This window comes from Thermobia domestica, chromosome 16, assembly GCF_964235325.1.
Source record: "Thermobia domestica chromosome 16, izTheDome1.hap1.1, whole genome shotgun sequence".
Classification (NCBI taxonomy): domain Eukaryota; kingdom Metazoa; phylum Arthropoda; class Insecta; order Zygentoma; family Lepismatidae; genus Thermobia; species Thermobia domestica.
The window spans coordinates 80,959,929-80,979,050 of record NC_137469.1 but is presented as its reverse complement, the minus strand read 5'-3'; the positions used below and the strand labels follow the sequence as shown (position 1 = coordinate 80,979,050).

At 33.2% G+C, this 19,122-nt stretch overlaps 1 protein-coding gene across 1 annotated transcript in view; it reads right to left on the bottom strand.

The window, feature by feature from the left end:
• Positions 1 to 19,122, bottom strand: part of LOC145673196 (uncharacterized) — a 401,214-nt gene that overhangs the window by 18,585 nt on the left and 363,507 nt on the right. The window contains exons 20-21 of the mRNA XM_081742667.1: positions 16,519 to 16,818; positions 1,625 to 1,863 (exon numbers count right to left, since the gene is read on the bottom strand). Of these exons, the coding sequence (XP_081598793.1) occupies positions 1,625 to 1,863; positions 16,519 to 16,818 (539 nt within the window). The remainder of the gene's footprint in view (positions 1 to 1,624; positions 1,864 to 16,518; positions 16,819 to 19,122) is intronic.

Genomic DNA, 19,122 nt, shown 5'->3' with positions numbered 1-19,122 from the left:
TAAAAGTAAAACAACACTAGTAAAAGAAAAATTACACTTCTGTAGTACTCTGATTTGAGTTTCTTTGAATTCTTTGAGCAGTTCGGAATAAAGCAGAAAAGTCTAAGACAACGATTCCCAAACCTTTTCAGTCAAGATGCATTTTTCAAAAACGTGATTCGTCATGGAAAACTAGTCTTTACCTGGCACGTTTATACTGTATCTCCTAACATGACAACAGTATTTAGAATGGAAGGTAGGGTGGATGATGAATTATAGGACTTCTGATCTTTTGAGTTCGAATTTGATGTTGTTCGATTCGACACATATTAATTAGTTTACACATCAAATTCCAACTTTTCGCAAACTAAGAGGTCAAAAACTATGGGGGTCAAAATTTGTCGAAAACTCTGTTTTAACTTTAAAGTCTTTTGACTTCTTGAATTCAAATTTGAAGCTATTCGATTTTGCTCATCTTAATCAATTTACACACCAAAATTCAACTTAAGCAAACTAAAGAGTCAACAGCTATGGAGTCAAGGTTTTGCCGAATTCTTATGAAAAATAAAATTTGAAACTATCGAGAAAAACGCTCAATTCGTTTCGAATAACTTCAGATATTACTGAATCTATTTCTCCGAATTTTTACCCCTCTTGAAGCTATCTAGATTTCCAGTTTTCATTGATTTTGCCAACAACTTCAATAATAATAATAATGTTATTTTATTATGACTTCGTTTTTAGAACGTTATTTTACTTTATTTCTGGTTTAAGAAATGGTTAATTTTGGATCATACAACCTACCTCCCAAGAGGAAGTCGTGTTGAATTTTGATTCAAAGAGGGAAGTCAAAATAAATCATGAGAAAGCGGTCTTATTTCTGTATTGTAATAAGAGCTCATGTGAACATCCCGTGTCATCATACAAGACTACACATAACCTACGTATTGTTGGGTAGAGATTTGATTTGTAACCTTTCATCCAAAACGACTTTTAGAGAAGATGGCATTTTCTAAATGGTTGTTTCTGTTGGAAGTATAATTTTTTGTGGTGTTATTTGGAACCTTTTTTGAGCCAAAACACATTTTAATTTGATAGATCATAACGTGAGCTACAATTTCTCAGAAATTGATATTGTATTTTAATCACGTGGGATTAAAATCATTTTAATCAATTTTAATCATTTATAATCAAGTATTTTAATCAATACTTGTATACATTCAAATAGCATCGTTTTCGTGGGTTTTTCGAGGTTTCCCTATTTTCCTTCACATATTCTTTTCACAAATTCTTTCATAATCATCCAGTTTTGTTAACAATGTGCTTCCTTTAGTCCAAAGAGTATAACAATGGAATGTTAAAGAATTCATTTATCCGCCACATGACAAAACAATTTTTTTAAAGTTTTCTGTGTGTAATAAATTTTCGTAAAAATATACCTCCGACTTTAAAAGCGTTACACTGTTTTAACTGGAAAAGTAACAATGTTTACATGCAAGAAAACCAATGTACACAAACGTAAGCATAACTATGCTTCTGCCGAAACATTAACAGGTTTAACAGAACGATACTACTTATACTACCACATTCTATATTACTATTCATTACTAATTTTGATTTAAGGAATCCAGTAGCCAGAACATACCGTCACTATATACTTTCTGTCAGGTTTAAGAGGTTTAATAGTGTAGCAAAATGTATCATTCCATATTGGACATGGCAGCGCAGGAATGACTACACTAAATTCCTCAGTATCAGTATCTTCTCGATAAATGATAGTGAAAGACTCCAAATCACCAAAACTTCTTTCTGGTTTCTCCCAACGTATTCCCAACATACGACGTCCTTTCTTGTAAACAACCAAATTGGTCACTGGTTCTGGAACTAAATGAATAACACATTAATATAACTTAGATAATGAATCATTGCGAACAAAATATATTGAATACGTACTTAATGTTATACGTACAAAGTACAGGACAATGGTTTAATATCTAGTTACAAATTTATTGTTACCAAATTCTGCTCGTATTCGTGATTTCTTTTAAAAAATATTAGTGAGCAATATGGAAAGGCAAGAAAGTAGTTAGAAGCTTCAATAAATTTCTTCTGTACTTACTACGAACAATCATAAATAACATTAATTCAAAATGATCATTATAATTTTAAAAGAATTAGTTGAAACTTTGATCATCATTATTGTAAAGGTGTTCTTCTTCCTTAATAATCTTATTCCTGAGAAATAATGACTTAAGCATTTTAGAATATTTCTCCATGATAAATTGAGAAACTGAACATAAAATTTATATGTATGATGTATACATAATATGAAAATAACGGAAACCCACATGAACTACAACACGCAATTTTTTAGGTTGATAACGCCGAACATTTTTGCGCTAAGTAGTTTGCTGTCTTGGGTGAGTGGTAGTATGCAAGGAGGCTGAATTAGAATTCTTGAATACAGTATGCCGGACGTAGGCTATGCAAAATGGGAGAGATATATTTCGACTTTCAAAGAAGGCAACGTAGCTGTGCAGTTACTTCGAGCAAGTATATACAAAACTGTCAATATATTAAGTGTGTCGAGAGCAGCAATGTCCAAGATAAAGACGCCATACTAAAACTGTGGCGTGTGATTTCGAATTGCCTGATCTCAACCGCCAACGTAGTAGCGTGGAAATTGTGATGCTCCCTCAACATATAACACGGGCCGCCAATGATGGAAGAAAAGAAGAACGGCCCGATAAACTGTTTTCTCCCTCGCTTTCAATATACAGGGTGGTCCAAAATTATCTATATGATGTTTGAGTGACTGTAGTATTTGAAATTCTGGCCAAAAAGTTTCGCTATGGCAACATTGTGTAGTGTGAGAGTGAGGATAACGGTTCCTGGACTTAGAGCCGTTAGTGTATACCAGACAGGATAGCGGAACGGTTGTCACTGGAACTCAAAAACGTGTGCGTTGAGTGCGTTTGTATTCTGTGGAGTGGAAAACTCAAGCCCTCGATTTGATACCACCTGACTTTTTCTTATGGGGAGTTTTAAAGGATAAAGTTCGTCAACATCACATACGCAATTTGGCCGAACTACAGGGAGCTATCACAAAAAGTTCCAGAGGATACCAGTACGGGTATGTTAAACTATTTATGACAACTTTCTCTCCGTCTCCACGCATGTACCGATTTTGATTGTGCATTGGTGGCTATACTATGGAGAATAGAGATTAAAATTCTTGTAAGGAAAGGTATGAAAGTATTGTGTTTATTTTCAATTTTATGTTCAAGTGCTGTTGCTAATTTCTTTACCGCAGTCTTTGAAACATCATATACATAAGTATGGGTCATCCTGTAAAACAGGGCTTATATATGGCGAAAGCCAAAAGGAGCGTATCGTCAAAACTGTCTTCTTTCTATCATTCAACACAAATAACGTGACCAGCAATTTCATTGTATATTGTTTAAGCTTTTAATACAAATGTTGAATTTCTATCAACGGTTATATGGCATATTAGATACCAAACGCATCTTATAGATCAAATAATTGTTTCCGAATAAAAGATACAGTTTTTCCAAGATGATAACATGCTAATGAAAATAGCAAAACTTGTTCAGGTGAAGGTTGGGGGTATCAAAATGATCTTCAACAGCTCTCTTAGCCCTCTTAATTCTCTGATTTTCTTTATTGAACATCTGTGCTCAAGTTTCTGAGAAGCAAGACCCATTATAGTCAGATTCGGGGACTTAGAATGAACTCCAATTCCCTTAGCCCTCTCAATTTCCTTGTGTTCATTATTAAACACCTTTGATCACTTTTGAGCAGGCGAGATCTGTGCAGGTGAGGTTTGGAGACATCAGGAAGAACTTCAACAGCTCCCTTAACCCTTTTAGTTCGCTGAGTTTCATTACTGAACATATATGGTAAGTTTCAGAGAAGTAAAGCCAGAACTTGTTTCCATTTTTTTTTTTTTTTTCGCTGGCAAAATTTGGTACTGACTGAACGAAGAAGGATAGAAGGATATGGTTTTGTCTGTTAAAGATTGGATATTTATCTGCCTCAATTCCAGAACGAAATCAGGCTGTACTACAGGCTAGGGGCAGTTCATTGCTACGTTAATCAGTCAAGTTACATTTTAAATTGTATTTTCATGATTTTGATAAATTATAAATGTGTGTGGTTAATAACAAATACTTAAATTAGTGATTTATATTGTATAAAAATGATTTAAACATGAAAGACTATATACTAATCATGAATAAATGAAGAATTAATAACAAACTTTAAATGAAAAAATAGCGTACCTAACTACACAGCATAAGTTCTTGCATGTTAAATTATTTCATTATTTGCTTCTTAGTATCACTAGGTAGCTACAAGCATATTTGTAAATCTACCACATCTTAATACGTTTCATCCGAGTTGCTTCGCCATATCTCGGAAGTGTCAATCTTTTACTTCGTCACAATTTATTCTTTCCAGTACGACGAAATCTACATATTTAATAATCGTAACAGTTGGTCTATTACATTACAGTTATTGACGAGATGAATAAGCTACTGAAGAAGTGCACCTTGCCTTTACGAAGTCAAAGATCAAGAGTAAATTGACTTGGCCTATCGATGAATGAAATAATGTGGCAGGGTTTGCAATTTCTTTATGTGAAAACATGTTTACTCTATGTGTATCACTAGTCAGGTGAACTAAATCTCTTAATCCTTTATGGATTGAAATTTAACGTGTTTTTTTTTTTTCTGTTGATAGTACGCTATCCTTACTAGGGTGGGCCGAAAAAACTCATTTTTTATTTCGAAGTTGTAATAGCGCGGAAAAGTTGTGAATTATATAGACAAAGAAAAATTTTAAAAAATTATCAAAATCGGTTGACATCTTCCGGTCGCGCATAGACCCTAAAGGTTGACAAAATATGAAAAAAAAATCATTTTTGCGATTATTTTTTAAAATTTTTGAATTAAATGTTTTCGTAATGTAATAGTTTTTAACGTCTTCAAATAGAGCCTAAAAACATTGTATTTTAATTTGGTTTAGATCAGTTGATATCTTCCGGTCGCGCATAGGGCCTAAAATTTGTCAAAATATTGAAAATGTTACATTTTTCCAATTTTTTTAAAAATATCTTTAATAAACTGTTTTTAAACATAATACAGTATTTTTATTTTTGAACACAAGAACATTGTGTTTTATTAAGATGCGAATAAATTAACAACTTCCCATTGCGCAATGATCCCAATGCTATAGAAAAACAGTACCTAAAAAAGATAGTCCTGTGACATGATGGGTGATAACAGTAACAACGTGCATGGTACTTTTTGATTTGCTCTATATTTAAAAAGCTTAAATATTTATTTAAGTTACAATGTAGTTTTTAACAATAAAATTACTTTTATAAAAAAAAAGGAAGAAACAGAGTTCTGAATAAATAGTCCATGTTAGTTGAAACTATCCAGTGTCCATTAGTACTCTTCTCTATTTTGTAGCCGAAGGTACTTTGAAGACTGATTTGCTGGTGAATTTAGGCATAGATGATCTGGACAGCAGAGTGGTTCTTATAAATGCATTCGTGATTCAGCTCCACAAACTTTTCCTGAGGCTTCCGTGACGAATTTTACACAGCGTTCAACAGCATGCGTGTGAACTGGGAATTGCTTGAAAGTAATATTCCAGTCAGGGATTGAATCACTGCCAATGTGCAATTTGATCTCGTCGTCACTGATTTCTGCCAACAATAGGGAAGAAAATAATTCACAGTCCATCCAGTTGATAATTTCTGAGTATTCTTGCGCATCCAGTTGATTTTTGGTGGCATGAATGTTCTCCTTCTTGCATTTCTCTGCCTTGCCTTCAGAATTCTTCGCAGTCCGAGCTCTCTTATGTGTTTCCTGTCATCTTGAGTCATGGCTAACAGTGTGTTCTAGGTGGGCGAAAAAAACATTCCGTTCGATCACAGGTTGACAACATCAAGCAAAGGTTTTGGCAAATACCTGGTAGACTGTACTGCTTGGTAAACAAGTTTCGGGCCGTCTGTAAAGTATTTACTTGTTTTGATAGTAAACCACATTAGCATGTATGATTTTAATATAAATAAAACTAGTTCTTGAAGTTCAGGTGAGGGGATTTCTTCACTAATGTACAATCTGAGAGTTCTGTTTGCTTTTGTCAACACCTCGAATGTGATAAGTGCCCAGGATCTCGTACAGCCAAATCTTCATTACAGGTTCCTGATTTTATTGCCTTTGATATATGAAGTAGGTATTGCTGATCTTTGCTAAGCACGTTTCTGTCTATCTCTGGGATCTGACAATCAATACTCTGGAAGTTAACCACCGGAAGTTTTTGGCAGCCTACGAACTTTTCACCGATTGGCCCTTTAGAACAACTAGGCCCATCCAGGTGCTTAAACATGTGGCGGAATGGTAACTCATTAAAATGAAGTAGACAAATTGCCCATTGTACAGGTTTCCTCAAATGAAGTTCAACTCGGCGAACTAGTTCAGTTTTCCAACCTGTATTCACAGCAGTACCATCACATCCGATGACAATTAGATTTTCAAGAGAAATACCACGCTCAGACAGGTAAGAAATTACAGACTTGACAATATCTTCAGAGCTTCCAGAATTTGGAGTAACGTGGCCAACGTACAGTGAGCCGGGTTCTTGAATCAGCGAGTAATGCTCTTCCTTAATAATTCTACGAAACCTTTTTGAATGAGCTTAATAAACATTTAAGCTTTTTAAATATAGAGCAAGCAGTGGTGTCGGAAGTATTTTTCAGCTGGGGGGGAGGGGGGCAAACTGCTGTCTTGGAAATAGACACGGGAATGTAACATAGGTAAGATAATACGAATATATGTTTGTAATGTAACAATAATTTGATTTGATTGGTTAATAATAATAATAATAATAATAATAATAATAATAATAATAATAATAATAATAATAATAATAGTAATAATAATAATAATAATAATACTAATAATAATAATAATAATAATAATAATAATAATAATAATAATAATAATAATAATAATAATAATAATAATAATAATAATAATATAATGAAGCTGTAAACAGTTTCGTGCGAGTGAAATTTCCATCTATTAGAGGCATCTTAGTTTACATCTTTAGATTAATTAATTAATCCCGTGTCAGTTTGTGCTGGATTTTGGTATGGTGCAGAAATTTTCAACCACTGAAATCAGAATTAAAAACATATAAAATTGTAAAATTTGTACTGCTCACAATGACTGTTTGTAAATACAAATTTTACCATTTTACATACTGGTACATATTTTTAACTGTATTGGACATGGTCACACGGACACTATTAAAGAATCTTAAAGCTACTTAAATCACTTGGAAACGAGGAAATTAAAATTATATTTTTAAAAATCCAGTTCTGGTGTTGCAGTACACTGTAATATTAGAAATTGCTATTTAGAACTACAAACTTTGTAGCACTTTGTAGTAGAAAGTAACTTGTACATTATAAAGCAGGCTACATAATTAAGTAAAAAATAAGAAAATATATTTTTTTTCTACCTACTTGACTTCAAACCAGAAATGGAAAAATGGAATTTTGACTAAAGACTTCATAAAATTTATATAGAAAATTCAATTACACTAATTATCCAGAGTTATTTGTATTTTTTACTACACTTACTTCAGTATATCTAGTTTGTTATTACATTCACCTCTCTTCCCTAATCTCGTTTTATTCACTTCACTTCACACTAATAAAATACGACACAATTAATAAGAAATAATTCAAGTTTATATTGAATTTTAAGTGCTATTTTGTAATTTAAATAATTGGTTATAATACGCATAATATTTTCACTTACGTATTTCTACATTTATTTTTTTTTCAAAATTGACCAATAGTATCTTTTCTTTCGCTTCTCTTTGATATGAATTCTCTTGCAATGGTGTTTAAGTCTGGTCGCTACACATATGCAACAACAGCAGATGAGCCAATCTTTCCTGCGTCATGGACGTCCTCAAATATGTCTTTAGACGACGCAAATAGCTGAATGATCTTTCGCAATTGCTCAAGAAGCTGGCATAGTGAGAACGAAAGTCCCTAGACGAACAACTTGGTCGAGAAGGCTGCGAGCAGTTGGGGTTTCAGCACTAATACAGTAGTTTCTAATATTCTGATGGTCGTCAGCGACTCAGTCGTCATCAAAGTAGGTGGAAGCAGCCTGAGCTGAGCTCATAATCTATCCAGGTTAAAATTCGACGGGTGAACTCCCAATTCCTGCTTCAAATATTCTCTTGAGAGAGGCCTACCAGCACATATAGCTCCTTCAGAAAGTATCTTCTAGAGTTTTATGAGTTGTTTGAGGACTGGCTCATTGAAATGACGCTGCACTTCATTCAACAAATAGTCAATGATTTCGAAGTACATTTTTGGAAGATCCGATACAGATTCTAGGGTAGCTGCTATAGAAGGATTATCAGTCTCCTCCAACCTAATTGGTGTTCTCTTTGATCTTGATGAAGTGTTCAATTTTAAGTGTAGCCTGTCTGCATTTTCCTTTACTTCCTTATAGATGTGTTCAAATGTACTGTCCGTTCGTAGGTTTCTCAGAGTGTCCTCTAGATAGAATCGCTGCTGCTCTTTTAGCTCCAGAAGCAGAAGCCTCAGAATTTTGAAGCACTTTTGCCAGTTGTCCGCAAGGTACAAAAGCACATATACTGACTATCAGAAAAAATATGTCGAATTTGTTCATTCTTTTCAAATACCTTTTTAGAATTATTTTTTGACCATCATCCGGACCACTTGTATTGATGATGATGTTTTTCAACGTGATTTGAATTCGTTTGTAGTAGATTGAAATCTGATTAGAGATTTTCGCCTAACACAATAGAGAGTAGGACAAACAGGCAGCAAATGTTTAGGATTACTTTCGTTGATAGTTTTACAGGGTTCAAGAACAATCGGCGTGCGTATGTTGTCTATCGTTTTGCAGAATCCAGGTTGATGTTTCAAACGTCTTTCACTATGGCCTGCACGTCACACAAAGATTCGCACTTTCGTGCTACTTCCTGCAATGGAAGATCTAACGCATGATTATTGCAATGAATGTATACAGCTTTCGGATGTTGAGTCGAAGTTATCTTCTGCACACCATTCACTCGTCCTGGCATGATAGCTGCACCATCATGACACTGTTCGCGTATATTTTCTGCATTCAGGTTAGCTTCTTTAGAATATCTTTGGTCGTGAATTCTGTTTCCGATTTTCTGCCAAGTGGGGTTATCATTTCCATAAATATTTTGCTGGGTTTGATGAATCAGAGTCAATACAGTGCACACAGAGACAACTGTCTTTTCTTTGAAATATCAGTCCTGGAGTCGGCTATGATTGCATAAAATGGAGACTCTTTAGCTTCTGCTACCAAGTCTCTCTATATTGCATGTCCCATAATCTTTAAGATTTCATTCTTTCAATCAGCACTAAGCCAGATAGCCCGTCGATTAATCCATTGATTGAGAACAGGCACATCCATTTTTCTTTCAGCCAGGAGCGACATCAAACTACCCGTACTATGCAAATGTCCACTGATTGCTTGGCCACTGCGAGCTAAATATCTAACACTACTAGTTATTATAAGCAGTGACTGTCTTCCTTATTCTTGTTTACAAACTTGGTCTGAAAGGAGAGCTGAAACACATGTTCTGTTTCTGCACTCATATCTTAACCCTTTAACTACCACTGGGACATATGTGTCCCACGATACATTCTCAGAGGACCCCTGGTAATTTACCACATTTTATTGCTATGAATCGATGTTCCAGTGGTAAAGAGAAGTCTGCTAATGGTTCACAGAATTTTTATTAACATAATCAAATAGACAGTAGTGGAAGTGAACGTGAACAAAGTGATAATGGTACAGATGAAAGTGAGGAACAATGTGCTAGTGATAAAGCAGTGGTTGAATGTACTGTAATTTGGAAAAGAATGCCGAAATGTAAAATATTTGTAATCATAAATACGACCCAATTGTTTTTCTGACAATATACATTTCATAATTGAAAATACAAGATGATCATTCATGTCAATACCACTGGGACATATAGGTCCCACGTAAAAATATCAGAGGGATACATATTATCCCACCCTTCCCACGTCGAAAAACGAAACGATGGAAAATGTTTTCTATATGTATTTGTACGTTTAAAAACAACTTAAAATAGCCACATATTAATGTTTCTCACTCCGAAAAAAATGGTAGTGAAAGGATTAAACGAACGAAAAGACAATAGAGTTCGCATTTTTCATATGCTCTGAATTATTAATCCTACGTTATACATTTTTCCTCCTCACCATAAAACTTACTGCACTCTGCATATTGTTTGTAAGAACATTAATTTAACTTTATGGAAAATGTATTTAGGCCCTAAATATCCTGTTACTCATTTAAACTGTTATATTTTTCAAACTCTAAAATCTTGCTCAACGACTCGTTTCATGAGAATTTTTTCACATTACTTTAAAAAGCAAAATTTAGTTCACATAATCAGTGTTGTGTGATGTTTTTACAGTCTGGAAGTGAGGGGGCAAAACGAGTATCTTGCCCCCTTTGAAAATTTCAGGAGAGGCAATTGCCTCCCTTGCTCCCCGGTTCCGGCGCCCCTGAGCAAATCAAAAAGTACCATGCACGTTGTTACTGTTATCATCCATCATGTCACAGGACTATCTTTTTTAGGTACTGTTTTTCTATAGCATTGGGATCATTGCGCAATGGGAAGTTGTTAATTTATTCGCATCTTAATAAAACACAATGTTCTTGTGTTCAAAAATAAAAATACTGTATTATGTTTAAAAACAGTTTATTAAAGATATTTTTAAAAAAATTGGAAAAATGTAACATTTTCAATATTTTGACAAATTTTAGGCCCTATGCGCGACCGGAAGATATCAACTGATCTAAACCAAATTAAAATACAATGTTTTTAGGCTCTATTTGAAGACGTTAAAAACTATTACATTACGAAAACATTTAATTCAAAAATTTTAAAAAATAATCGCAAAAATGATTTTTTTTTTCATATTTTGTCAACCTTTAGGGTCTATGCGCGACCGGAAGATGTCAACCGATTTTGATAATTTTTTTAAATTTTTCTTTGTCAATATAATTCGCAACTTTTCCGCGCTATTACAACTTCGAAATAAAAAAATGAGTTTTTTCGGCCTACCCTAATCCACCCTAATGCCCCATCAATGATGCATTTCCATTTGTAAGTAGTAACTTTATAACTTAGTTGAATCCTTAATTAAAATATATACAAATGTGCGTTAATAATTGGAAAAGTAGAAGAAACCAATTTCATAATAAAAAATTAAATATTAAAAATAAAAAAACTTTGCTTACTTGTGAGTCCTGACATCACATTATAGTTTTAAGAACTGAGCTATTCTGTAGATAATTAAAGTGACCGCATTTCAAGTAGTAAAACAATTCTTTACAAAATAATAATAATAATAATAATAATAATAATAATAATAATAATAATAATAATAATAATAATAATAATAATAATAATAGTAATAGTAATAAATAAATACATCTTATAATAGCATTCGTATAGTATTGTCAGTAACTATAATGAAATAGATCCATCTTTACAGTTATTGAACGTGCAGTTTTCATGATACGGGAAAAAATCTATAAAGTCCGTGACGAAGGAAAAGATTGACAAATCGAAAAACGTAGGTGAATACGGCAGTCTATTTTACTTGAAATTTCAATTAAAAGCTTCTTCTTCTTCTTTTTTTACATTGTTTTTAGCGGAATATCCGTAAATTGTGAAGGTATCCTTGCGACATAATATACAAAAGCTATTATTATCAATTTATTTTCAAAACTTTTGCTTTTTAATACAATACATTGTTATTACTATTACTATTATTTTCTCGTCACGTGGCGGTTGGTTTGAAGCTTAACGTTTCCCTTAGGCATCAAAACCAAATGAGACAGACTTACATCTCGTAGTGCAATAAGAATCACACCTATTCCAATCAGAAAAAAAGAGAAAAAAACTCTTTCTGTGCGTATTCAAGCTTTGTAACCACAAAGTAGTTCTTTTTACTTGAAAGTAGGTATTTTATTAGCTCCGCTAAACAACGTTGCAAGCGACATTTTCTGTCACATTGAGATTTTAAAAGAGCAATGTAATAAACTATATTCCCCACCACGTGGGTTATTTCTTTTTCCATAATATTGAGGTTGGTAGCACTTAACAGCCAGTAGAATAAGCGGCAAATCGTCACTCTCTGCAACCTACGTGATGTCAGCCAAGAGTAGTTTTATTCTTTCGCCTGGTGACCAAAATCGTTTAAATAATGGTAAAAAGAGAAAGTTAATGTGAGTGAGTGGAAAGATAAGTGTTGTAAACGTGCAAGAGATGCTGGTAATTATAATTATATTATATATATATATATATATATATATATATATATATATATATATATATATATATATATATATATATGATAGGAGAACAATAGAAAAAATGCAGAGATCATATTAAATGCTTGCAGGGATATGGGTTTAGAAGTAAATGCAGAGAAAACTAAATACATGGAAGTGCATCGGGACCGTAATATAACAAATTGTGGATGCGTTAAAATATTAAATAATACTTTTGATAAAGTGGACACTTTCAAATATTTAGGATCAATATTAACAGACGAAAATCAAATTGACGAAGAAATTAAACGTCGACTAAAAGCAGAGAATTCGTGTTACTATTCGGTTCAAAATCTCTTGTCGTCTCGAATTCTGTCGAGGAATTTGAAGCTTAAAATATATAAAACAAAAATCATGCCTGTTGTTCTGTATGGTTGCGAAACATGGTCGCTTACTCTGAGGGAAGAACATAGATTGAAAGTATTTTTGCAGAAAAGACCTGAGACAAATATTCGGACCCAAGAGGAACGGGAATGGGGAATGGCGGAAATCTCGTAACGAGGTACTACATAATTTATACGGTTTACCAAACATTGTTAGGGTCATCAAGTCTAGGAGGCTTATGGGCAGGTCATGTAGCTAGGATGAAAGAAAGTAGAAACACTTTCAAAGTCTTGACTGGAAGACCAATCGGAAAATGACCATTAGGAAGAAAGAACTGGGCGCAGATGGCAGGACAGTATTAAGATGGATCCATCAGAGATAGGAATACTAAGTAGGAACTGGATCCAATTGGCTAAGGAGGGAAGTCAGCGGAGAGCTTTTGTGAACGCGGCATTGAACCTCCGGGTTCCATAGGCCATATATATATATATATATATATATATATATATATATATATATATATATATCTATATATATAAGAAAGCGGTCTGTGCCTGGAAAACTACCACCTGAAGAGCTAAGTAGAACAACGTTTCAACCGACGTACATTAAGTTTGTATGCAGCATTACTGCTAAAACGTTTGTTATTTTAGTAACAATACAAAAATATGTTACGAAGTAACAGAATTTTCTGCATGTTAGATGTAAAGTTAAAAACAAGGAGTTTAAAATATTTACTCAATCTGTGAACAAAGAACTTACTATACACTGCAGTTATATTTTGGCATAAAAAGTTAAGGGTTCCGGAGACGACGCCCTCCGTTGAAAGTTTGCAGTTTCTTACATTTGTGTGATGACAAACTTCCAATCAAAGCGGCAAAGGAAAATGACTTATTAGAAATGTGCGAGTAGATCCTTAATGAGTTTGTGGAATTTTATGACAACATTAAAGCAGAACAATATTAAACAATCCCTCAAACGTTTCTTCCTTTTTTCTAAATCTTTTCATATTAACGATGTTCAACAGTTCATTGTATTTTTTACCAACATTCAAGTTTTCAAAAAAGTCGAATTTTCAAACTGACATGCATTACGATACCAGCCTCATTCCAGTCATTGTTTAGTGTCGCTTGCAACGTTGTTTTTGGAATAAATGTATTTAAAATCTGAATAGTTCCGTTAAATGGTACTGTAATAGAAATTCCAATTCCTTGATAAAAAGACATAGTTTGAAACTGAAAAAGTATATTTAAAGCCTATACATAATCAACATATGTTTTGTTTCGGTTTCTGTAAACTTGAATTGTTGTCACTTTCAACGTTGTTCGGCGGAGCCATTCATTTATCTCAAACAGCAGAGGTTCTAATACTATTATTATTTTAAAAAAAATATATATATGTAATGCACTATAATGTTGGCGTTAACAATGTATAGTTGTAAAATGCTACTCTGTTACTAGGTTAAAAGGATCTCCATTTTGTTTTAATTTATCTTACGATTGTTTAAAAATCAAGAACTACTAATCTTCCCTGTAGGGGAAAAGTTCGTTATTTATTGATTAATTTTCAAATCTTTTTTTTTTTTTTTAGTACAAATTGGATTTATAACATAGCATCTTATTAATTTTGTTATAGCTTAAATTGACGTCTGACAAGCTTTTTCTTGTTGTTTCGTTCTAGAAAGCAATTAGAGGAAATTTATGTGAAACATAAATCTAAAATTCAATATCCTTCATATCATAATATTTAATATGCGTACTATACTAATTGTTGCCTACCAACATGCCAAATTTGGTTGAGATTGCATGCATTTCATCAACCTATGTGATACACACATACATGCATTTTCTTTTCTTTTTTCTTTTTCGGTTTTTTTTTTTTTTTTTTTTTTTTTTTTTTTTTTTTTTTACAGAAAAATCAAATGAAAGATGAAAAGAATAGAAATAAACATTTTAGTAAAATCCATGAGAATCTGAGATCATCCGGTTGACTTGGATGCTATACAGATTTAACAGGCAACCACGTGCTCCTGCCTTTGCTAGATTTTGTTATTTAATATATCGCCATTACATTAACAAATTAAGTAACGGTGTAAACAAGAACCACGTATAGAATTGCATAACACATTTACTTCTTGTTATTTATTAAACCTTTCTTTCAATAGTAATTTTCCAATAGTAAAGTCTTACCCTTTTGCATGTAAATCAGAATCTTTGTCAATATTCCCGAAATGTTAAACACGCTGCAATAAAATCCAAAATGAACATAATACAACAGGGTTCCTACTGGTCAGGGAAGTCAGGGAAAACTCAGGGAAAATAGTGCAGGTCAGGGAAAAAGACTGGAAATCAGGGAAAGTCAGTTAAATTTTATAAAATATATTTTTTCTAACATTAATTGTACATGAATTTCAGCTTAGTAAACCATAAATGTTCACAGTATGGTACGTTGCTTAGATTTTTATGAGAGGTAAGTGGAATGTACGTATGAGCAATTGATTACTATTTGACTCTATAAAATAAATGTTCTCATATATAAATATTCATCGTTATTTATTCCTTATTTGTATGTCAACGTCATCCGACAATGTCATGAAAGTCAGGGAATTTCCTGCCAAAGATCAGGGAAGGTCAGAGAAATAGATTTCTCCAGATCAGTACAAAAGACTGTATATTTTTGGACTTGGATTACACTCCTGTTGCTGTTTGTAGTATCAAAATAGAAGATTAAGAATTAAATAATATTATTTGAAAGTATCGCATTCGGTATTAGTATTTAGAATGTAACGAATTTAGAATGTAACTCTGATAGTAAGGTACTTATATAACGAATTGTGATGAAAATATTGTTGCAAATAAACTGCCAAGAGTCTAATATATAGCACGACCGGCTCTAACATATGTGCAACACGTGTATTTGCACTGAGTGGCAAGTTTACAGGGGCGGCAAAATCTAGCATAACTATTTTATTTAAAATAAATATTTCTCGTTGAAAACAGACTTTATGATGATGGTAGTTAAATTTACTAAGCTAATCTTCTATTTGAATACTACATTAAAATTTAAAATTTAATCATGTTTAGGTCGCATTACTTTAAGATTACATGGACAGTTCTAAAGCAAATGTTAAGCAAATCCCAGCATGAATTGTTTGATTGTTGTCAAATAGAAGAACTCAATTCTCGAACAGTGGCGAACACCTATTCCATTTAGTTAGCTATCACAGCTTTGATATGAAAACTAGTCTTGTCTTTTTCACAAGCAAGTTCGTTATCATTGAAGGTGGAAACAAGTTTATTTTAAAATTTCAACAGATGTGGAAGAAAATTCAGAAATAAAAATAAAAGAGCTAATTGCACTGAAATTAGAAACTGATATATTCAAGTGAAGCTCGATATTGAATTCTATAAAAAGGATTACCATCTTTTCTCTACAGACGTGTTTGTTTTATCTTTTACAAACATAATAAATTATTTAATGAAAAAAGCAGACAGAATGAGTTTGTATTTATAGTGTCTACGCCGGTCTGAGTGTAAGTGCACTTTCCACCCCCTTCATTGTTCATAATGGGGTAGCATACTTGAAATCGTGGCTTTTAAAATTTATTCTTTCTGGAGAAAAGGAGGAAGCAAATGATGTCATTGTACAGTGCGGCAAATTGCCTAGGGCCGGCCCTGTAAACCGGATTACCAAGAGTGTATATATAGAGAGAGAGACTTACTTGTAGCTCTTGTAGTTGCATGCAATATCAAATATTTATTAGCATTCCATCCAGCTGATGTGACAATGAACACTTTCACTTTGTACTCTGTTTGAGGAGTCAAATTATAGAAAGTCATAGATGTTTCTTTTGTGGTGTTACTAAGAAGTGTCTCATCACTCGCCAATATTAATTGATATAGATATCCTTCCCAGAGACCATTAAGATTTTGACAATCTTCTGGGCGTTTCCAGTGAACCTTAATCGTCGAATTGGTACTTGCAGCTGGTATACTACTTTCCACAGGTGCTATTCCTGGAACTACAAACAATTGTGAAAGAAACTGAATACATGGTATAGCGTGATATGATATTAATAAACGAAAATTTAATTTTTGCTTAGAACTATAATAATCTATTCGAAACGCCATACTTCCCCTAAGTCCTTGACTTGTGACTCATAAAAGGACTTAAATTTGATATTGAGATTAGTTATTTATTATTATACGACTGCTACATAAAACAACTGAACATATTAGAATGCTAACATATTGTTTATTACAGCTTCGGAAATATTCCACAGTATTAATAAAACAAACCAAAGCAACAAATACTTATTATAATACTTGTGTAACAGATTTGTGAATGTATCATCGCATTTATCAGATCTGATGAAGGTTATGTTACATTGACGAAACTGTTACACTAGCAAGGGCGCCCATCAGAGGGAGCAAGATGGGGCGATCGACCCCCTAAGAGAAAATCATACTTGGGAATATCGAAAGCCCAATAGAATTTTTACATTAGTTATAGCAAAATTTGAAACTAAGTATATTTGAAACCTCGCTTATATTCGCCCCCCTTGGAAACCACAACATGGGCGCCCTTGTACACTAGTATTATTAATTAATATCTGATGTTTTGGTAAGTCTTGTTTTATTAATACGTAGAATGATATGTTTATCCCTGTGACTTCAACGATGACAGGTGAACTTGGTAATAAATTTCAGTAAGTTCATTATAGAGACCTGCATATCTTAACTTAAAATATAATTCCACATAGGTAGTAGACAAAGGACCGATTAAGGAGATGACAACGGATTTGAATTCAGTTTTTGGGTGTATTAATAAAGTACTGAACCTGTATTAATAAAATAGAACTGACCAAAGTACTAAATATACATTTATAAAATTTGGTAACACCGTAGATAATTGAACAGACTACAAACATCAACACGATGCATAAGATATTACTTATTATTATTATTATTATTATTATTATTATTATTATTATTATTATTATTAATTGTTCAGTACATTTCTTAAGATATATATTTTTACTAACTTACAGAACAAATAATCATTTGAATGAAATTATCCCATCTCAATCTCTGTACATTACCATTCTTAAGGAATTTCTGACACGTTCAAATAATGATTGGTTTTCTTTTAACATCCACCTCCTATTCTTAAAAATTAAAAGTAACAAACATTTAATTTCCTTTCCTTTTTCTCTTACCATTCACCCGCGCCACCATCTATTTTAGAAAGGGCATTCAATAAATTTTGCACAGATGGGTATAATATTTTTATTAGTTACAATATGATGATGACATTTTAACTGAACATATTTTTATCCTTGAGTTTCAAAATGATAATAATTGTTTGGTATTGTTCACAGGTAAATCACAATGGACACTGAAGTAGACATCAGAACAAGACAACGCTCAGTAATTGTATTGCTGTTTAAAACCGATTATGAATCAGCCACATCAGTTCATTCATCAATCAAGTTACTTCCGATTTATGGGAATCACACATTGGACCGCGCCAGTCTCCAACGTTGATTACACCGGTTTACAAGACTATGACTTTCCAGATCAGGCCAGAAAATTATGGCCTCCTTTTTCTCGGATTAGTGTGGACTTTTTTCATAGACTTCTTTGGATATGGTTCTACAATTAACAAAGAGCGTTATTATTTGTCACTGGATAAGTTATGACGTGCTCTCCAGATTAAGAGACTGACCTGCAAGGTAAAGTTTCCAAACTCCATCATGACAATGCTAAGCCTCACACAGCCATGATGACACAGCAGAAAGTCATGAAAATGGGATGGGAAGTCATCCCTTCAGTCTAGCAATACTTGGCTCCTTCATATTTCTTCCTGTTTGGTCGCCTGTAGGCCCACCGGAGGAAAAAAAAAAGGCATTCGACAGTGACAAAGTCGAATGTATGAAACAATGGCGTAAAAGTCACCGACGTGAATTTTACCAACGTCCATTCAAGACACGTTGCACGTAAAAAGTTGCACGTAATGTGTCTCAGCCAATGGAGGCTACATTGAGTGATATGGCCTCGTAGCCAAAGGACCAAAGTATGTTCACCTAAAATTTTATTACCATATTGAAACTAATAAAAATCTTATACCCATCTGTGCAAAATTTATTGAATCTCCCTTGTATTAAACATTTTATAACGTTTTAAATTATCCTCATTCAGTGCTGCACCAAACTCGGACTTTGTCTTCTCCTCCAGTACTACTCCTTCCATGTTGATTTCAGTTAGATTATTTTAGATTATTATCGATAAAACAGAATCGCTTGATTTTTGTTGGAATGTAGTAT